The following is a 22,593-nucleotide window of genomic DNA, read 5'->3' on the forward strand; positions in this document are numbered from 1 at the left end:
CAGTTCTGAGGCCTGAAAAGGTGTCAGTTCTTGGGTCAAAGAGAAGAGAGGGTGGCAAAATCTTGAGCTGTCCTACCAATGCAGGAACAATCTCCATTCTTTTTTTGGTCTAGAAACTCTCCTTTGGCTTCTTATGACCAACTGTTCACAGCTGTCTCCTCCTTTTAGTATCCAGGCCAGCAAAAGATTTACTCTGATTACCTCAGATGAAGCCAGGAAAGGTGCCTGGGTGAATTGCTTGTGCAGGGCCCTGGCAAATTTTATGGTTGCTCTGGGTATGGGAAAGATTGTTAGATCTTACTTTTCTTTTCCCTTCCTCACATTGCCCCTCTTCACTCAGTATCTCCACATGTGCTTGTCCAGATTAGAACTTGGAAGGTAAGGGGAGGCCTGACATGACTTTTTCTTGAAATGCTGTAACTCTGACAGACGTCTGGGGCTCTTTCTTTACTTTGCCTTGCCTTACTTGGGCACAGCCTTCTAGGGAATGGAGAGGCTGAGCCCCTGCAGTGAGAGTGGAAGAGCGAGTTTATGCTAGTTTCCAGGGGCTCTAGTCTCTCCTTATTAAGTTTCGTGAATCCAAGAGAGGAAGAGCAATGACTGCCTCCTTTGGGGCTTCCCCAAAGATCTCTACTTTTTATAATGAAAGCTGTTTCTCTTGGGCAATTTGGCCTTCACGGTCTTGCCGGAAGTGATGAGGGCCCCAAAGCCCTGTTTGTGGGAAAACGCGTAGGCAGAGCGTCGAGAGGCTGTGTGTTTCAGTTTGGTCCGGATTGGGTATGGCAGTGGATGTCTCATGCAGTGATGAATTCTGTCAATAATCTATAGTCAGAGCATGGGGGACAGGATTTTTATCCATAGAGGCAAAGGCTAAGAGGGTCATGAATTCTATTTGGATAGATTCCTGTTGCACTCACCTGGTCCACGCTGACGGGCCAGAACAGTGGTTTGAGAAACTGGTACCCAATCACAGGCAACATGCAGAGGATTATGCTGAGGATAACACTCAGCCACATCTGTGGCAGGTTCAGAGTGTTCCTGGCCACACCTGTAAACAAAGAGCCAGAAAGGGAAGGCGGGACCAACGCCTGGAGGGAGGGGGCTGTCAGCCTGAACTTAGGTATTTCTTCAGCCCAAAGAAAGAAGTTACTGATTTGGAAACAGTTTAGTCTCCTGAGAAAAATATAAACGCTAAAGGACTGTACTGAGGTCCTTGGTGTAGCCAAAGTCACTGTGAATTCACATGCCTTTGTCTCCCCCTAAAGGCCAGGCAAGGCAGCAGCGGTGAGGGTAGGTTCTAGGAGTCCTAGAGCACTGACCGAGACACAAAAATGGGATGGGGGGTTTTGGAGGGGAAAAATGAGTGGCTTGACAAAAAATAGGAACCAGTTATATACAGTAACATCTGTCTGTTATTTTGTCCTCATCAGAGTGGAGATGAGAGAGGGGAAAATTAATACAGGAGCTAAGAAGGCATTATGTCATAGTAGGAAGGACATCTGACTGGGAGTCAGGAGGCCTAGATTTGAGTCATTAAAAAAAACTTCCAGTCTCTAAAGTGGTGCAATAATTCTTGCCCTGTCTATCTCTCGGTCTGCTTGTAACGCTCAAATTAGGTAAGAAACTTAAAAATATCTTAGAGACTCTAATAAGGTAAAGTATTTTCGCTAGCTAGATTTTGAGTCCTTTTAGGGCTGAGATCATGTCTCAATCATATCTATATCCATGGAGTCTAATACATAGCAGTAGCTGCTCAGTAAACATTTAATAAACAAATAGACTTGGTTCACACTCCCACCCCCAGCCCCAGCCCCTTGCCACACTGGGCAGAATATTACCTAGGAACTGGAAGATGTCGGGGAACAATAAGCATAAGCCATCACTGTACAGGAAGAATAAGACGCAAAAGTAGAAACCCAGGCTACCCCAGGTGAAGACATGGCTTATCATCGTCCAGTAGGTTGTCTCCAGTGTAATCTGAAAAGCACCCTCTTATGTACATTAGTCTACAACCCAGGATCTTCAGTCACCTCCCTTCTCCCATTTCATAAAAGGGGACACTCCCTTTCTGCCTCCCCTCCCTCCTTCCCTTCCTCTCTTCCAGACAGGCTCCCCATGCAATCCCCTTACCCCACCACCGGCCACACCTGCATTGTGACCACACAGAGCAAGGAGGTCTGCACTATCAGGGAGAAGGACTGGTAGTCGGAGATCTCCTTCCCATCTTTGCGCACTGAATTGTAAACAGTCCCCATAGGGATAAAGAACAGCACAAAGGAACTGTAGATCCCATGCAACAAACACTTCACAAATTCCTTCTTGTTGAAATACAGGTTGTGCTGGCCTGGCTCATACAGCTCTGGGAAGCGTAGGCTCCATGTTTCATTCACATCCTGGAAGCACCAGAGGGTAAGGAGGAAGGCTCAGGGTCTCTCCAAAGGTCCCATCTCCAGCAGAGTAGAGGCTTCTCCCCTCACTGAGTTTGCTGTTAGGCTGCCTAGGAGATTCCTCTTGGATTACTTGAGATGTGGAACCAGAGAACAGAGCAGTGACCAGAACCTTTCTAAAGCCCTACTCTCTAGGCAGGGATATACGTGGTGGAAGAAAGCTAGAAGTTCAAGATGGGGAGTTAAGAAAGGGGGAAGTTAGGATTGGGAGTAGAGGGAAGGAAGGACTGGAGCTTGGGTGGGGAGGCAACTGGGACATGAGTCCCTAGTTCTAAGTGTTCCTTTGGCTGAGTATTCTGTCAAAAGCCAGTGGGAGGCAAGAGGAGGCCGGTGGCATCCAGTTAGTCCGTTAGAGGTATTTCTGTTCTGTGATGCTCCTCCCATTCCCGTAGCCACTGGGGAACTCAGCTGAGGGAATTCTCTGTGAGGATGACATGGGACCATCTTCATCTCCTAAATCTAAAACTCTGGGTAACAAGGATTGAGGCTTGTTTTGAGAGGTTGTGGATCCCTAGATTTAGATCACTGAAGCTGTATAGCTGCTGAATGACAGAACTCATCCTCTTGCTGCTCTGATACTTCACGGAGAGTTTCCTTCCTACCCTGATGGAGACCAGGAACCACGATCCCGTGATGTCCTCTTTCAGCTACTTTATTTCTCTTTGGAGGCTCCCTTTTTATTCTACGTACCCAGGACTGGAGGTTGGGTAGAAGAGGGAGAGGTAGGGCACCAGGACCCTCGATGCCCAGGGAAATTTCCAAGAGGACTAGGCAGTACCCCCCAGGCTGACTCCCTACAATTTGAGGAATCAGACCCATACTTCCAAGCTTGGCCTTCAGGATTCTCGCCTGGGCCTCGCTTATCCCATTATCTCTTTATGGGTCTCTCCTTTCTGGAGCCCCTTGATTTATCTAGTCCTGCCCCAACAACTATTTCCTTCCACTTTTGTACACACTCCATTTATTGCACAGCACAATGTCTGTGTTTCTCTCTATGAAGAAAAACTTGACACAGGAAAATTTGGGTTTCTGTGGCCGATGATTATTCTGTGGCAGAGTATACTTTACTTTATCCAATGATACCTCTCCAGGTGGTGAGCTCCCTCCCTTCCTCTAGAAATGATTCTATTTACATTTGACTTTGGAGCCTATCTCTTGGCTGCTGCTGTCCTCTTCATTCCTGGGAATACTCTTCAAGGGGCCAGGGGCTTCAGCCTTGACTAAGAGGTTTGTTGCTGGTCTTACCTGATCAAACAGACTCAAGCCCAGGACAGGGAGGGAGGTGTAGACCAGGTTGTAGAAAGTGATAAACCAGGTATCATAAACTGTCTGGAAGAACACCAAGGAGATTTCTTAGGAGATTTCTCTTTTCCAAAGTCTCAGCTCTACCTCCCAGCTTTAAGAGGACCCCTTCTGCCCTCCACCTACCCATCACCGTGATAACCTAGAACATGGTTTGGATTTCTGAAATTTGACCGAGAAAGCTGACTGCAGACTCTGTTTGGTCCCTGGGTCCTAGGCTGGGGCAAGGCCACATTACACTTGTTTGTGGCCAATCTGATGAGGATGATTTAGACCAACTCTACCATGACCTGTACTGCTCCTCTCTGCATGGAAAGGACCCAGAGTGGCTGGTAGGGAATGGTGAGGGTACCCCTGCACTCCCAGGCATGTAAGTCTCTGTGTTCTTTATCTGCTTTATGGCATTCAGTAGTTCCTATAACCCTGGACACCTTCTAACACTGGCGAGCAGAACAGACCCATGAGCCTATAGTAGGCTACTTTCTTTCCTAGCCACAAGAGGTCAGCAGTAACATGTACATATACATACGCCTCCCACAAGCCAGGCTGGTGTTACTAGACACTAGGGGCAGACAAGCCCACTACTGTCTGCTGACTGGTCTGTTTTCCTGGAGCCTTAAGGTCATAGCATAGCAAGGTCACAAAGGTAGTAGGGATCTCCCAAGATGATCGTTCCGGAGGTTGTTTCTCTTTGGGAATCCTGAGAAACTTCTTATAGGAAAAAGGGAATTCTCATAGAACATCAACATCCAAGGATCACTTCTCCCCACTTCTGTGGAGATTTCATACTCATTAGAGCAACAACAGTTTTTGGCAGGGTGGTATGTCTGGGTGAGGAAGGAGAAGTAAAGAGAAGCTGTGTTTCCAAGTGTTAGTTCAGTTCAGCCTGTTCCATAAAGATTACTCTGGATCCTAAAAAACTCTCAGATCCAGGAATCTCATCCCCACCACCCCCCACCTCCATTACATATGTTTGGAAATTCTAGGTCTCTATGTCATGGGAAAGATGAAAATATCTTCTGGGAGAGTTCTGTGGGTAGAAGTCAAGGCTGAGTCAGAGCCAGGACAGAGTTTAGAACTCTAAGGTTAAGTGCAGGGTTAGGAGACGGGATCATCATGGGTGAGGAGTATAAAGGATGGATGGTACCACATCATACACAGGTCTCTAGAGGTGAAAAAGGGTCTGAACTGGCTGAAGTGGAGGAAGATTAGAGAAGACCCACTTGACCAGAGTGGAGAATGCCACTTGAGCACTTACCTGTGCAGAGAACCCACTGTAGAAGGCATACCAGACATGCACCAGGGTGAAGGAAAAGTTTTTGTAAAAGAAGTAGCTTAGAAACTTGCACATGCGATTATAGGACCAGCGGCCATGAACCAAGAGCAGACGCTGAAGATAGCGGAACTGGGAGAAGGCGTAGTCGCTGCTGAGCATGGCCTGCATCCCCTCCTGGCCACTGATGCCGACTCCAATGTGGGCAGCTGCAAAGGAACCCCAGGAAATTTTCAGCCAAAGAGCTTTCTCTCTGGGCTCCCAGCCTGGGAAGTGTACGATTAAGGCTGAGATCGCGTTTCATGTACCTCTTATTTTACACCTGAAAAACACTGGTAGGCCCAGCTGAAGTGCCATTTACTTAATGGAGTCTTTTCTCCTCAGTGGATTTCCCTTCCCCCACAAGTCAGAAAACAGCCCCTTCATTCACGCTTTGTTTTGGATGCTGCCCCCCGAGATTACCCGGTATGGCTAACCTTATTGTAGAAGTCTGTCCTTGATGGTCTTTGTACTTACTATAGCCATCTGGGCTCTCCCCTACTGCCCAGGTGCTCAGGTAAAAAAATTTCTTGTTATCTCTTGATAACAGATTCAGGATGGATATCAACCTAACACATTATTTATTTATCTAAGTTTATCTAAGGAGCTAAACTCCAACTGTTGGGAGAACAGTGATGTACATAGTAAGAAATGAGTTCTTCAGGAAGCTTAAGGTGTCTTTTTCTGGATAAAGCAAGGGAGACTCGGGTTCAATCCCTGGGTCAGGAAGATTCCCTGGAGAAGGGAATGGCTATGCACTCCAGTAGTCTTGCTTGGAGAATTCCATGGACAGAGGAGCCTAGCGGGCTACAGGTCATGGGGTTGCATAGAGTCAGACATGTCGAGCAACTAACACTTTCACTTTTATGCTTGATGGAAGATAAGACTTAAATTTCTAAAAGTTTTAATTGGCCTGTGGTAGTATAGATTAAATTCTTTGATCTTCTGGTACATACCGATTACACTGCTTAACAGAATAACTAAAACCTCTGAGGCCCTAAAAGTCAAATAAGTTCCAGAAACTGGAGAAAGAGAGCAAGAACGCTTCCTAGTGTTGAAACTGAGGCTGGCATATATGCTAGTGTCTTCAGTATGGGAGAGAGGTTGGGCTAGAGGACCCCTAGATGTGATCACAGCTCACAGAACTATAAGCTGCTGGAGGCTAACAGCGTTCAGCTGAAATTAACACCAGTTTCAGCCATTTGCTTCTACTACTCTGAAGCATCAGTAAGTTTGCTATTCTTCTCCAGCCAGGGGAGTCAGGGAAAGCTCTTGGGAATAACGCCTCAGAGAGGAAAAGATCCCTGCGTCAGGCTGCATAGCTAATTCCCTGGTTGGGCAGCCCTGTTGTCTGCCTAACATTGTTCAACTCTACAGCCTTCAAGAAAGGAACCAACCATGACTCCGGCCCCAGGGTCCTTTCTGTGGGCTTTGATGCCATCTCAACAAGGTGGGTGTTGTGGTTGCACAGCTTGTTCTCTGAGCATGTGCTTGTGTTCTTGTTGGAGCCATGGGTATCTGAGTACATGAGTGTTACATGCATGAATCTGAATGTGTGTGCATGACTGTATGTAATGATGTATAAATAAGTGGGTACTCAGGTGCCGAGGAACATGGATGAAGTTGCAACAGTATAAATGCACAATACATACAGGACATATGCAGGAGAATGAACCAGCAGCACAGCGCCACACACATCAGTTTTGCCCATGGAAGAAGGAAAGGGCGAGCCCACGGCTAGGCACTACTGCCCCCGACCCCTCACATGCCTTTGATCATGCTGACGTCATTGGCCCCGTCCCCGATGGCCAGTGTCACCGCCTTCTTGTACTTCTTCACCAGTTCTACCACCTGGGCTTTCTGGAGGGGTGTCATCCGGCAGCAGATCACCCCCTTGCACATGCATGCCGTCCGCACCAGTTCCAACTCCAGGTTTCCTTCTAGAGCGTGGGCCTGCAGCACCAGGACACATCTATATTCCAGGCTGCCCCAAAAGCTCTTGGGACAGAACCTTCCTTGGCCCTCTCTTTCCCCTCCGTTTTCCCCTCTCAGGCAGAGCTGCTCCCAAGATGCTCCATTCCCAGTGAAGCCAAGCCCCCAGGTCAGTTCTAGGTATCCTGACCCAGCTTCCAGTAGGAAACCATGAGAGTTTCTCACTACGTCAAATTGGTTGACTGGGTTAAAAGGCCCAGAGACCTTTTGGAGGACCTGGTTCTGCTCACTTCCCTCCTTCCTCAAGTAATGGGCAACATCAGCAGTGAAGAATTTGGAGAAGGAAGGAATAAGCCCTTGGCTTCTCTTTCCTCATTACTCCTGCCTAGAGAAGGCCGGGGGAAAGGTGTCTGACAGGGAGGGGGACTAGGGTAACTCAAGGAATAGCAAAAGGATCTTGAAATTTCCCTGAAGTGGGTTGGACCTAAGAAAAGATTTCCTTGGAAGAAGAGAACAGAGTTGTAGATCTGTGTTGCCCACCAGACTGTAGCCATTGATGATTAAGCCATAGCTGCCATTGGGCACCTCCTCAGGTATTTTGAAGGGTGGTTGGGGCTTTGTGGCGAGGTAACTGTTTACGGGGTCTGATTCCAGTAGAGAGTCGGGTTTCATCTTTTCCCTTGCTGACCTGTAAGCCAAGAGTGATGATTAATGTCTGACCGGAAGCCCTAGAGCTTAGGAAGGAAAAGGTGTCCTAAAGTGAAAATGGGCCAGATGGATGCAGAGCCTCTGCAGAGTACCTTCCAGGGCCTCAGACACAACCACCTCCTGAGACCCGCCCCCGCCTTGCGTGTGATCTACACATGACACTTCTCCACTTCCGCACACTCCTTGAGCTCTAATGCCTCTTCACAAAATTCTCTCAGATATTTTAGGGCTTTTGTTTTGCCCTCCCCCACTTCTTCTCTGTCCCTTCTGGTAATGTGGGAGCCATATTGGGGGAAGAGATGGGTGGGAAATCTTGGTTCCAGTGACAGGCTGTGGCAGTTCTTCCCTCATACCTGAGTTCTCCTCCAACAGTCTCATCATTGTTGCCTTCCACGATAAATATCTCATCCATCTCATCCTCGAATATGTTACAGGCATAGGCAATGTTCACAGCGGTCTCTGCAGGGCAAGGGGGAACACAGGTCGCATTTGGCTGGGACAGGGTCTTTACAGTGCACAGGCATAAGGTGCAGACATGTGGGCTGCAGACCCCATGTGTCCACAGCTGCCATGGATGCATTTGAATGTGTTTTTCATGAGTCAGTAGAGACTATCTTCAAACATCCACAGGACAGACTTGTAAGTTATTGATCAATAACTAGGATCATTCTGGCTTAGCTTCCTCTAGGAAGCTTTCCTTATTACGTAAAGCAATTCCAGTCTGTACTCACTTCTCCAGGCAATCTGGATATACTTCCTTGATCAGTACTGTGCCCGTTTCTATGCTAGATTTTATGGGGGACTGAGATATATTTAGGCTGTAGCATTGGTCAGGCAAGGAGCTCCCCTTACCTTGCTTATCTCCAGTTAAAACCCAAATTTTAATTTTGGCTTTGTTCAGGGTGAGGATCGTCTCAGGTACTCCATCCTGCAGCTTGTCTTCTATGGCTGTGGCCCCTAACAGCTTGGAACAGAGATATCAGTGAGAGAGGAAAAGGAAGAGACTCATGGCATTTTGTTGTTGATCAGTCGCTCAGTCATATCTGACTCTTTGTGACCCAATGGACTGCAGCATGCCAGGCTTCCCTATCCCTCACTATCTCCCACAGTTTGCTCAACTCATATCCATTGAGTCGATGCCATCCAACCATCATCCTCTGTCACCCTCTTCTCCTCCTGCCTTTAATCTTTCCCAGCATTTAGTGGTATCCAACAACTTGACTGGCACCTTAGTATCCTCTTTAGTAAGCTGGCTCTGTCCTGGCACAAGGGCCTCAATGGCATAAAACTCACGGCCTTCTGCCCTTCAACAGATACACTTCTTCAATTACACACTGACATCAAATTTAGAAACAGAATATAAGGAATCAAAGAGGGAAAAGACTGACTAAGTCATACATGAAGCTTTGTGCCACTTCTAAACCCTCTGTTTCTCAGCACACTTTTCCTTCTCTCTTGCTCTCAGAGCACGTTTCCTGGCTTTGGTCTCCAAAAGTGGTATGTCTCAGACAAGGGACTCCCAAATCCAACTCGTTTTTCAGCTCTAAAAGAGTGTGGATGAACTTCATTTGTTTGCATCTACTGAGGGCTTCTGAGGTTTTCAAGGCCTTTCCCACACTAGATCAAAAGCATGTTGGTCCACACCATGCCTTCTTCTCAATGATATCCTACTGATCACAGGGATGGGCACCAACACTGAGTCTGAGGAACTGACAGATGGACAAACGACTGACTGATTGCTGCTGGGCCTCTAAAAGGACAGACTAGAAACACTAACCACAGAGCTAACCATGGAAGGAGATTTGTGACCTTTGGCACCTCTAAATTTTCCCATTTGGTATCAGCAATTTCTCTTATTTTTACTAAAATAATTTTATTTATTTATTTTTGGCTGTGCTGGGTCTTCATTGCTGTCTGGGCTTTTTTCTAGTTGTGGTATGCAGGCTTCTCACTGTGGTAGCTTCTCCTGTTGAGGAGTATGGCCTCTAGGGCAGGAGGGCTTCAGTAGCTGTAACACATAGGCTCAATAATTGTGGCTCCCAGGCTCTAGAGCACAGGCTCAGTAGTTGTGGCACAGGAGCTTAGTTGCTCCATGGAGTGCGGGATCTTCCCAGATCAGGGATTGAACCCATGTCTCCTACATTGGCGGGTGAATTCTTAAGCACTAGACCACAGCAATTTCTCTTTTTATAGCAGAGCCTGTATCAATCTGGTCAAAAATGTTGGGGTCATCCTTAACTTCTTTTATCATATTCTATAATCCACCAGCAAATTCTGTTGGCTCTACTGTTTAAAAGTGTACATAATTTGATCATTTCTCACCACTTCCGCTACTTCTATCTGATCCAAGCCATTATCATTTCTCTCTGGTACTACTGCAGTTACTTTCTACTTGGTCTCCCTGTGTCTGCACTTGCTCCTTTACAGCATAATCCCCACATGGCAGTCAGACTAATCATTGTAAAAGCTATCACATGCCTCCTCTGGTTGAGCTCTTCAGTGGTTTTTCATGTCTCACTATAAGTCTTTATACCAGCCTGTCAAGACCTGCTACTGCTTCTCTGTTTCATGTCCTTTTATTCTCTCCTTGCTTACACTGTATCAGTCACATCAGCTGCCTTGCTCTTCAACTAACAAATTAGGTCTGCTCCTGTTTCATGGTCCTCGCTTTTACTATTCCTTCTTTCTGGAAAACTGACTCCCCAGAGATCTGCTTGGCTTGCACCTTCTTCAGATCTCTGCTCAGATGTCTTTTTCATAGTGAGGACCAAGTGCCTTATTTAAAATAGCAGTTATGCTCTCTCTTCTATAACACACACACACATGCAATGTGCTAATACTCCCAACCCTTCTTCCTGGCTTTATTTTCTTCCACAGAACTGTCACACCTAACATACTATGTATATATATTACTTTTTGGTCTGTTTTGTCTACTACTACATGCTCAGGGCTTAAAACAGTACCTGGCAAAGCACTTAATAAAATATTGTTGAATGAAAGAGTGAATACTATTGTCTTGATTATTCCATCAATTAATTCCATCATTTATTTTCATTTCTCCCTGCCTTCCTTCATCAAGTATTCAGTGGGCATCGTAAATAGCAAATACTTTTTGTACATCATTCAGACCTTGATTTCTTCCAGATTACTTAGCTTCTGTGGACATCTTTGGGATAAGAAACACTGCCAGAAAGATGAAATTTACAACCAATGCATTTTTCATTATTTATGGATTTCAAAGATGCACAATATCCTGAGTCAGCTTGGATTCTATATCCAGAGACAGCCTGAACCTATGACTTGCTGGAAGCCATTCTCAGAGTCCTTGTTCAGTCTCCCAACTGCTCCCCTGCCCCTAATCTGTCCCTGATTTTCGCACACTAACCATCAGGTCTCTTTCAATCTCTTCGTAGACAATTGATATTTTATTTTCCCGATCCTCCAAAGACAAGCAGGCTTCACTGTGCTTCTTGCTCCAGTCCTGGAAGAATGCACTGTCCAGTTCTCGGTAGGCCACCATGAGGGTGCGAAGGCCATCACTGGCAAAATCCTGGAAGACATGTGTGCACTGAGTGGACTTGGGCTGAGTTAGGGCTGAGTCAGGAATGACAGACTAGCCCCACAGGCTCCCTCTGCCCACGAGAGAGGGTTTATTGCCTAGTATCACAGGGCTACTACCTAACCAGAAAACACCTGTTTTCTCAGTCAGATGTCCTAAAGATAAGGCCAGTATAGCTGTGTATAAAGTCTGAGAATACTTCCAAGAGACAGAAGATTCTAACTTCTACCTATGGTTAGGCAGTTTGCTGTGACCGTGGTAAAGAATGAAGCCTTCAGACTTCTTCTAAAATTGGGATAGTAATTCACCCTCCACACAGAAGATAATGATGTTTATAATATGAGAAAGAAGGGAGTGATAAAGCAAAAAGGAATTTTTATAAAAAATAAGGGTGTTACTGGTTTTTTTTTACAAGCATACATTCATTTATTTTCGTTTCTCCCTGCCTTCCTTCATCAAGTATTCGTGGGCATCTTAAACAGCAAATTTGTGTGTTTGTCTACAGCTGGTTGGTTTCCCAGGTGGCTCACTGGTAAAAAATCCACCTGCCCAAACAGGAGACGCGAGTTCATCCCCTGGTTTGGGAAGATGCCCTGGAGAAGGAAATGGCAACCCACTCCCATTCTTGCCTGGGAAATCCCATGGACCTCTGAGGAGCCTGGTAGGCTACAGTCCATGGGGTTGCAAAGAGTCAGACATGACTTAGTAACTAAACCATCACCACCACCTACAGCTGGTTGGCTCAGCTGATTTAGTCACAGCCAAGAGTGCTAATGAGGTCACTGCTGAAATGCTCTCTGGGTAAGTTAGTACCTTTTGCTCTTTGGCCACCAATGTATCCTGCTGCTGCTGCTAAGTCACGTCAGTCGTGTCCGACTCTGTGCGATCCCATAAGACGGCAGCCCACCAGGCTCCTCCGTCCCTGGGATTATCCAGGCAAGAACACTGGAATGGGTTGCCATTGCCTTCTCCAATGCATGAAAGTGAAAAGTGAAAGTGAAGTCACTCAGTCGTGTCCCACTCTTCGAGACCCCGTGGACTGTAGCCTACCAGGCACTTCCGTCTATGGAATCTTCCAGGCAAGAGTACTGGAGTGGGTTGCCATTGCCTTTTCCTAATGTATCCTAACTAACCACAACTAATTATCTTGCAGAAGTATACTCTTGGTTACAAGGAAAGCAGGGTGACAGTGTGGGTAGTTTAGGACACAATCCATATCTAACTGAAAATGGGTTAGAAGCAGACTTTGTGTATTGAGAACTGCAAATGAATAACAATTCTACACAATCACTGGTAATAGTGAGCTTTAAAATAATTCACTGTGGCATCACAAGACCAAAGAGAAACAGAATTTATCACCTTGATATTTTGTTATTAGTTCTCTGTATAACTCCTGAGTACTTCACGTTAGCTGTCAGGTAAAAATAACATTCAGGAATATCTGTAGAGAATCCTATCTCTTTTTAAAAAATTAATTAACTTATTTGGCTGTGCCTAGTCTTAGTTGCAGCATGTGAGATCTAGTTCCCTGACCTGGTCCCCTGCACTGAGACTGCAGAGTCTTAACCACTGGACCACCAGGGAAGTCCAAGAATCCTCTCTCTTAAATCTCTTTACTGTTGACAGGTGAAGCTATAAAAAAGAAGGCTGAGAGATGCTCTCAAGAGACTTCTTACAAAGGAAAAATCTTCATACTGGTTTCCCTAATGGTTGCACCAGTTTATATTCCCACCAACAGTGTATGAAGGTTCCCTTTTCTCCACATCCTCACCAACCCTTGTTATTTCTTGTCTTCTTGATGATTTAAAATAGAATTACCATATGATCCAGATCCAGCTATTCCAATTCTGGGTATTTATATTTATCCAAATAAAATGAAATCACTAATTCAGAAAGATACATGCACCCTTATGTTCACTGCAGCAATATTTACAACAGTCAAGACATGGAAACAGCCTAAGTGCCCACTGATGAATGGAACACTTCACACTCATAAAAAGTAGAAATCTTGCTATCTGTGACAAATGGATGGACCTTCACAGTATTATGTTGTTTGAAATAAATCAGATAAAGAAAGACCAGACACCATATGATTTCACTCATATGTGGAATCTAAAAAACAAACAAATGAACAAACAAAACAAAAACAAACTCATAGATAAAGAGAACAGATTGGGGGTTACTAGAGGGGAAAGATGGAGAAGGCAATGGCACCCCACTCCAGTACTTTTGCCTGGAAAATCCCATGGACGGAGTAGCCTGATAGGCTGTAGTACATGAGGTCGCTAAAAGTCAGACACAACTGAGAGACTTCCCTTTCACTTTTCACTTTCCTGCATTGGAGAAGGAAATGGCAACCCACTCCAGTGTTCTTGCCTAGAGAGTCCCAGGGACGGGGAAGCCTGGTGGGCTGCCGTCTATGGGGTCGCACAGAGTCAGACACGACTGAAGCGACTTAGCAGCAGCAGCAGCAGAGAGGAAAGGGGTTGGGGGGTGAAAGGGGGTCAACTGATGGGGATGGGTGATAACAAGACAAAGTGGTGATCACTTTGAAGTATATGCAAGTATCAAATTATAATGGCGTACACCTAAAACTTATTTAATATTACATACCAATTTTACCTCAATAATATACATACATATATGCCCATATATATTCAAGAATTAAAAATATACATCAGCCATTTAAAAAAAGGAAGAGATATGGCAGAAATTGATCTTGCATGGAGTACTGATACGAGGACTTGGCAAGCTTAACAATACATTGACAGATTCTTAATCCATTCAACAAATACTTTAGCAGACTGTCCTTAACATTATTTCCTACATATCTCTTACTTGTATGTTTTTCTTTTCCCTTGTGGGGGGCAAATTGGGGTCCTGGGGTCCTGACTGCTGCTTGTTTTTGTGTGATCTGTTTGCTGGATTCCTGTCTTAGAGGGCTTGGAGCTGTGCTTCTGCATGAATGGGTTTCTGGAACTTGACTCTTACAGAATATTCTCAGTGGTTAATAGACTAATGTAGTCAGGCTCCACTATGGGCGTCTGTTAAGGTTGGTTGCAGGTCAAAAGATCTGAAATGGTTTTATGATTCCCCTTTGAATCTAGTCTGTGGAAATGCTGAGAAGATACCCAAATTCATGTGTTCTAGACAGTTAAAAGATAAGGGAGGTTTTCAGAGTAGCCTATAACACACACACACACACACACACACACACACACACAGCCTATAACACACACACACACACACACACACTGAAGAAACAAAACTGTGACCTCAGGAAACCAGTTTGAGAGTTGTCCTATGAGGGACACATCAGTGGTTTTTTTCAAAAACTGGAGATACAATGCTATGTACCATAAAAATCACCCTATTAAAGTACACAATTAAGTGTAATATATAGGTATACAATTAAGTACACAATTATGTATAATATAATGTATATGTATATATACGTATACACCTGCAATGTGGGAGACCTGGGTTCGATCCCTGAGTAGGGAAAATCCTCTGGAGAAGAGAACGGCTACCTACTCCAGTATTCTGGCCTGGAGAATTTCATGGACTGTATAGTCCATGGGGTTACAAAGAATCGAACACAACTCAGCAACTTTCACTTTCTATGTATCTATATGTCTATATACTGATAAAGTTGTGCAACCATCACTACTATCTTAATCCCAAACATTTTCATCATCTCTGAGATGATGAAACCCCATTACCTATTAGCAGTCATTCCCATTCCCTTTTCCTAGAGCCCCTGGTAACCACTAATCTACTTTCTCTTCTGTAGATTTGCCTGTTCTGTACATTTCATATAAATGAAATCATACAATACTGGCCCTTTGTGCCTGGCTTCTTTCACTTAGCATAATGTCTTCAAGGTTTATCATGCTACACATTGTAGCATGTATTAAGTATGTCATTCCCTTCTGTGACTGGCTAGAATTCACTGTACAGATTTATCACATTTTATTTACTCATTCATCCACTGATGGGGATCTGGGTGGTTTCTGTATGAATAATGCTGATATAAGCATTAGTGTACACATTTTTGTGTGAATGTAAGTTTTCATTTCCCTTGGGAATATACCTAGGCGTGGAACTGCTGGGTCATATGACAACTCTGTGCTTAACTTTTTCAGGAACTGCCATTGCCAGACTGTTTTCCAAAATGGCTGTACCATTTTACATTCTCGTCAGCAATGTGTGCAGGGTACAATTTTTCTATATCCTTGGCAGTACTCATTATTGTCTGATCATCTGTTTGATTTTAGTTACTTTAGTGATGTGAAGTAGCATCTTGTGATTTGATTTGCTTTCCCCTGATGGCTATGACATTGAACATCTTTTCATGTGCCTATTGACCATTTGTTCTCTGATTTCTGACTATGTGTTAATGTAGGGCCACGCAAAAATGTCCTAATAAAATAGCATTTCCTCCAAACTATTTCTTCCTTAAAATACTTCTCTGATCTGCCTTTTCCCCCATCACATCCCCTGTCCCATCTCTCCAACCCTTGATATATCCAGGTTTAGGGGTAGAAACCTTAGAGAGCATGAATATGGTTTTCCTTTCTAATGTTAGCATACTGGAGCCATTCTCTCTGTTACATCTCAAATCCCAGAAGGTGGAAGTGGAGTGCGGCAGGTAGGCACCCGTGGGGATTCTAACCCTATAAATAACAGAGGATGGTGTCACACAGTCACCTAAACAGTCCAGGCCTGGTGATTTCTGCTCCATACCTAAAAGCAGTCTGTTCCTGTCATGACTGGGCCAGGAATCACAGAGTGAACTGTCCTGATTGTAGTAAATGTTCCTACAACATATTCTCATCATGCCCCCTGGGATCCTGGCCCATTCAACTCCTCACTGCAGAAGCTGGCAACATGGTCAACAAGAATCCCACAGAAGGATGTAGTTTTTACTCTTCTATCAATTAGAGAGACACAGATACCAATCTACCTCATACTGAAACACACTGACATGGGGACACGTACGCGGATACACATCCAGATACACAGAGCCACCTGCTGCTCTCCTGCCCCGCAACCTGAACACTTACATCTAAATGGTCCATGGTTATGTCTTTGAGGGATCTACAGGATGGGTGAAGGAGCTCACAGATGATCGTGTCTGCACCCTTGCAGAATAGCAGTATGCGATTTTCAGGTGTCCTCACTGAAAATAAGCAAAGTAAGCAAAGTAACCACATGGGTCCGTTGTCACAAGAACATGTCGAAGCCACTGAGGGATGGCTGAAGGCTGTTCCCATGAGGTTTGTTTCTGATACCACGTGAGGCTAAGCACTCAATGAGTGGTCACACAGGGTGAATGATGAGGGCTGGTGAGATGTGAGAGATCTTTTGGAACCAGTTTTTCCATGGGTTCAACATCACCTATGGAAGACTGATACAGAATCACATTTAGCTTCTCAAGTCCAAGTTCCAGACCAAGGCCCATACCTAGTGAAGACCAGGGAATAAAAATGACCTTCCTCTTCAGTCTGAGGCCCAAACTAAGAGCAAGATAGTATGAATTTCCCCCATAATGCCTGCCCCCATTTCTCATTCCAAGTTCAGGCTTTAAGAGTTTATTCTCCATTCTTATCTTGGCTTTGAAAGTTCTGACAAGTCACTATCCAGGATCACTAAATAAGGGGCTTAGCATGTGGTTGTTAAGCTTATATATGTGTATAGAAGGAAATATAAAGAATTATGAGAGAGAAAGTAGGAATGGCTGTGTCTGTATTTGTGGCAAGAGTGCCTTGGAAATGGCATGTGGGTGAGAGAAAACAGTTGTGTGCAGACAGAAGAGAAAAATGAATGTATGAATGTATATGAAATACAAAGAAGGGGAGAGGACTGACAAGGAGCGGCACCCACCAATAACTGACATCCTCTTGCGCACATTGCTGAAGTCCAAGATAGCCAGCAGTTGGTAGATTCTCGCTTTCCCCATTTCGACTACCATGATTGTCTCAGACGTGCGGGAACGGAACACAAAGCCAAAGTTCCTGGCAGCAGTGACCAGGGCACCTTCATCTGGGGACTGAGCCTGGTAAACCAGCTCACCTGGCAGGAGAGAAGAGGGCAGCCAGAGCCCATAGAGATGTGCGGATGAAGTCCACCCAGAAGTTAGACTGTCGTCCAAGTGGCTGACATAAAGATGGAGCCCAGGAGGGGCATCTTTCTTCAAAATTTCCTCATAGGTCTGGCCCTAAAAGGCCAGGTTGCACAGAACAGGTCAGTTTCTTTTTTCTTTCTAATATTTTCACCTCATTTCACAGACCTGAGTTAGTATTACAGAGGTACACAGTACATGTACACAAACAAAACATAGCTAGCTGCTTTCCAACTTTAGAGGGTAAAGGTGGCTCAGGAGGTTGTTAAAAATGAAGGTTCCTGGGTCCAAGCCAAACTACAGAATCCAGAATCACAAAACCTGGGAGGATAGCCCAGGAAATTGAATTTTAACAAATCTCCTGAGTGAGTCTCATGCAGATAGGTCTACGTAAAGGCTCCTGCATAAGACTGGCTGCACTTTGATGAACACTGCTACAGGGTAACAAGATTGATGGTTTAGTAAACAATTAAAATATATATATTAATGTGTACTGTTGCCTTTGAAACTCTCATCCTGGGACGCTAAATGACTTACTCTGTTGAATCAATCTTTCAACCTGTTATTACTCAAGACATTTCTGGAACTCTTCTTTTAGGATACCCCCATAACCTGAGCTATATTTTGGATTATTTCTCTTTTGAAGGCCAATTTAATTTTGAAAAGCAATTAGGCACCACAAGAATATTATACTTGGGAATGATGTAGATGAAGCAGTATAATTTTAGGTCAGACATACCATGTGTCCATGGGATAGTAAGACTATTTTCTTGTGTGTTTCCTACCTTGTCACTCAAGGAAGTAAACAAAGGTAAGTCCAAATATGCTTCAAGTCATAGCGATTAACTGGAATGTCAGACCTGGAGAGGCCTTGGTGGGGTGGGAGCTTATGGGACCAGATGACACGAGATTTGGGTTCTTATCCCATTTTTGCCTTTCTTAGCTATAGGACTTTAGTCAAGTCACTTAATTTCTTTTAGCTTCAGCTTACTTCACTATAAAACAAGGATCATTCTTCTTATTCTGCAGAGGGCTGTCATGAAGACTGTGGGAGGTAAAATAAATGAAAGCAACTTGTAAAATTATAAAGTGATGTAAAAATATAAGGTATTACTCATGGTAGTATTCTATTAAGTCAATTATATTGACTTTAAAAGATATGATTTATTGGCTGCCTAAATTCTTGTTTGTTAAGGAAAAAAGTCTTTTTAATTTAAAATCAGTAATTTCTCATTATTTCTAAAAAAGATTTCAATAAATTCATGGATGACATTGTTGTCTTTGGTGACTGAAGAAATTAGGGTATACGGGGATACCTTTAAATTGTGAAGCAACAAGAGGATGACAACTCATCCTTTAGGAAGTCTTGTCAGAGGTAGTGGGGTTGATCTTGGCAATAAATTAGACAAACTCTGTGACAGAACATTAGAGAATCTCAAGTTCCCTAGATAGCACCAAGTTTGACCCCTATCCAATGACTGAATCTTCTTTAAGATCAAGAGGTTGTTTTCTACTTGAATATATCCAGGGACTAGGAGCTCACTACTTACCTTGATTATCCATCCCATTGCTGGACAACTCTCCCTATTAAAAAGTTCTTTCTTAGATTAAGCCATTAAAACGATATCAACCCCCACCCCCAAATCAGCCTAGACTCGACATATTCTCAATGAGGCCTCATGATTACTCACCTTCTACTTTCTCTTCTGATATCACGGTATGACACAATGAGAGTGACAGGAAAAACAAATGTACCCAGCGATCTCCCCTTTTCACCGCTTCGACCAAAGTCTTGTCATAAAATGAAAACTTAGGATCGGCCAGTTTGTTGTAGGAGAAGTCAACCTTTTCTCTTTTCTGGAACACATAAGCCAGAATGAACTTCTCAACAGCAGCTTGATACTTTATAGAAGGTCAACTGATTTAGGGGCAATTTCTGGAATGTGATGAGAACTCTCAGGAGGATGGGAAAAGAAAAGCAAGATAAGTGAGAGAGATCCTATGCTGGTTTCTGAGGCCTTTGTACTCTGACCTGGACCATCCATTCACTCAGAAAAGATCCATCACACAGGAGAGAAGCTGAGCACTTCCTGGCAGACCCTTCTTGCCCCCTTTCAACTCCAGCTGTCCTAAATGATCAATGGGCATCTTCAGGCTCTATTATTCCAAGTCCCAAATCCATGACAAATCAAACCTGAGGATACAAGAGGGTAACTGTTCCCTATGAGTAAATGGTTAAGTCCTGTCTCTAGCTGTCCTCTACCTGATTTGGGGAGCTGGGGAGGGAAGGAGTAAAGTACAATGATATCCTTGTGTTGCACTATTCCTATTTTAGCCCACAAGAGGGCTAGAGAGGAATATTACAAGATAGGGCCAAGGATGTATAGCAAGGAGGCTTCAGTATAGACTTCTTATTCACAGACTTAATTTTGAACCATTTTATTTGACCCATCAGCACCCCTGATTCCTTCCTGCCTCTAGTCCTCAAGGTTATTGATCTTGCCTCAATCTTTAGACCTAATATTCACTACCATTTTCCTGGCTATGGGCTTGGCTCCTTTAAATGTTGACTGTCATTCATTTCAGGTAGGCTGCTGGTAGCCACCTTGGGTAAACATTCTTTTCTGGCTCAGTTTGGTCCCAAGACTCTCTTATGCCTACCCTGGAGTGCAGTGTTGTTAACAGACTTCACCAGGCCATACCAGAACTCTCAAGGATATATAACCAGTTTTTCGTAGTTGTGGTGCTATTACACCAGAACTGGGCTGGGCTCCAATGTGTCAACTACAGACACAATTGTCCTGCTTGGTGCTAAGTTGGGGAAACAGTAGTCTGCAGTGGGCTATACTGGCTCTTTTCTATGTCCCATCTAGAGAGTTTTTTGTCATGACAGTGAGAGAGTATGGTCAGATCCAGAGCCAAGTTCTAGACCTGGCCAACCATAGAATTGCGAGTTCTGATAAGTTTGTGGGTTCAGTAATTTAAGATAACTCATTATATAGCATCCTCTGAGGCTTTTCTAGAACTGGGCTCTTGTACTAGTACATTCTTTGAGACTAGAAGCTGGTGAGTGATGAGAGAGAAGTTGGAGAGGTAGATATGAGGCAGATCCTGCATTATCATATTATATCATATTATAGGGAACCACAGCAATTTTCTGCCAAGAGTCATATGATCAGATAGTCCTCTGGTAGCACCATGAAGAATATATTGGAAGTAGCAAGACAGGAGGCTGGGAGACCAGTTAGTAGGCCACTCAGTAATTCACAAGAGAAGTCATGAAGTAGTGACAAAATAAATATTAAATTCAGGGCATGGTTTGAAAATGTTTTTGACAAACTGACCTGGGGATACCTGAAGGGCATACAGGTAGTAACAAAAGCAGGTTTGTATAGTTTTGAAGCTCAGGTAAGAGATCTGAGCTAGTTTCTAATCTCCTGTTCCAAACAAGTAATGTTTGAGAACACTGGACCTAGCTGGGTATGGGACTGGGGCAGGGCTGGTTTGGAGCCGCAGTACAGCATGATCTGAGAGGTATTATTCATGAATTACTCTGAAATTGGAAGTCAAACATCCAGCTGAATAAGACTGAATGGCAAATCCAAGTCCCAGACAAAAGGATGGAAACTGGGGATATCAGATAAGAGGAAATGAACTTAGAATGGAGGGTAGATGATGCAGTAATGAATTGAGGAAGCTCTTTGAGATGCTGTGACACAGCTATAGATAGTTTTTATAGGATATCTTTAGTCTTGGTCATGAAAGGGGAGGGAGATAAAAGGGGTTCCTGGATATGTGGATTTGGAGTTCATTAGTAAGTAGGCAGTAAGGTCAGTAAAAACATGATACTATAAAGATGGGAAAAGAGGTGCAATAATAGAGCCCTGGGGGAGAAGGGAGTGAGATGTGGTAGAAGGCCTGAGGGTGGTGAATTTGGGAATAGCTAATAAAAAGAATTAAGAATTAAACTGACCATAAATAAATTAAAAAATTATCCAAGAGGCACTGGAAACCCAAAAGAAGTTGGAGTCTCTGAATTTGTAAAGGTTTTGTGATCTCCAAAAAGTACTTGGCATTCTGAGATTAGAAACAGAGAAGGGTAGATGGCTTGATTAATTCAAGATTGAGATTTATTGGGAGATCAAAGAGAGGAAAAAAAGGGAGGTGTTGAAGATGCTCATGATCTTGGGTACAGATCGGAGGAAAGGAAGTAAAGTCACAAGGGATTGACATACTGGAGAAAAAGGAGAACAGAGAGTTCGTAAATCTTCCTAGGATAAGAAAGCAGGTATACTAGGAGTCAAGTACGAAGAAAACTGGAGGAATAAGGTTTGTGACCAGAGATCATGACAAGGGAGTTTACAATTTCATAGTACAATTCTGGATGGTGACATGATGACCCAGAAATGGACGATACAGATTTTTTTTTGAGTCCAAGAAGTAATCTGAAAGATAAATTCTTTCAGACACCTGAAAGCATCTATGGTGCTAGATCACCCATAAAGAAACCAATATCACCAAGATGACAGCAGGGATTGGGCAGAGAGGGAAAACATGAAAAAGTTTCAAAGTCCTCAGGATGAAGTGGAGAAGCCAGGAGATGTGTAAATGTCAACGAAAGGAACAGAAAGGAGAATAGCTAGAAGGCATCAAAACACACTGCATCAAAGGAAGAAAGATTATATGAGGGAAAAAAGTAACAGTTTAAAAGTGGCACAGGAAAGAATGTCCCTGGTGGTCCAGTGGGTAAGAATCCACTTTCTAATTCAGGGGACCCAGGTTTGAGGCCTGGTTGGGGAACTAAGATATGCTGCCAGGCAACAGCCTGTATGTTGCAACTAGAGAAGCCTGTACACCACAACTACTGAGCCCACACATTTAGAGCCTGTGCACTGCAAGAAAATAAGTTCATGCACTACAATGAAGACCCAGTGCAGCCAAAAGAAAGAAAAGTGGCACAGGATAATGAGGAAAATATCTTTGGGATTTTGGTATGCTGAGTGTGAGAGATGGAGGAAAAGGAATATTCTCAGGGAAAGTTATGTTTCATTCAAGGTAGGAAGAAGAAAGCATTTTTAGGAAAAGATTCCATTGAACCAGAGGAAAATGTGTTATGGTCACACAGTAGTGAAAGGAAGAGGAAGAGAAAGGATGCTCCAGGGTAACAGTTTACTCCCTAGAAGCAATCTTTGTTGATTTTGCCAAGGTC

General features: G+C 43.9%; 1 protein-coding gene across 1 annotated transcript in view; it reads right to left on the reverse strand.

Moving 5' to 3' along the window:
- Positions 1-630: 630 nt before the first annotated feature.
- The window catches only part of LOC104993052 (phospholipid-transporting ATPase FetA-like), a 73,191-nt gene continuing 51,228 nt past the window's right edge, over positions 631-22,593 (reverse strand). The window contains exons 14-27 of the mRNA XM_010846135.1: positions 19,076-19,241; positions 17,147-17,335; positions 16,327-16,442; positions 11,087-11,251; positions 8,554-8,665; positions 8,055-8,160; positions 7,534-7,681; positions 6,831-7,014; positions 5,008-5,231; positions 3,693-3,776; positions 2,148-2,393; positions 1,839-1,977; positions 918-1,048; positions 631-822 (exon numbers count right to left, since the gene is read on the reverse strand). Coding sequence (XP_010844437.1) covers positions 631-822; positions 918-1,048; positions 1,839-1,977; positions 2,148-2,393; positions 3,693-3,776; positions 5,008-5,231; positions 6,831-7,014; positions 7,534-7,681; positions 8,055-8,160; positions 8,554-8,665; positions 11,087-11,251; positions 16,327-16,442; positions 17,147-17,335; positions 19,076-19,241 — 2,202 coding nt within the window. The remainder of the gene's footprint in view (positions 823-917; positions 1,049-1,838; positions 1,978-2,147; positions 2,394-3,692; positions 3,777-5,007; positions 5,232-6,830; positions 7,015-7,533; positions 7,682-8,054; positions 8,161-8,553; positions 8,666-11,086; positions 11,252-16,326; positions 16,443-17,146; positions 17,336-19,075; positions 19,242-22,593) is intronic.

This window comes from Bison bison, unplaced genomic scaffold (assembly GCF_000754665.1).
Source record: "Bison bison bison isolate TAMUID 2011002044 unplaced genomic scaffold, Bison_UMD1.0 scf7180017864230, whole genome shotgun sequence".
Classification (NCBI taxonomy): domain Eukaryota; kingdom Metazoa; phylum Chordata; class Mammalia; order Artiodactyla; family Bovidae; genus Bison; species Bison bison.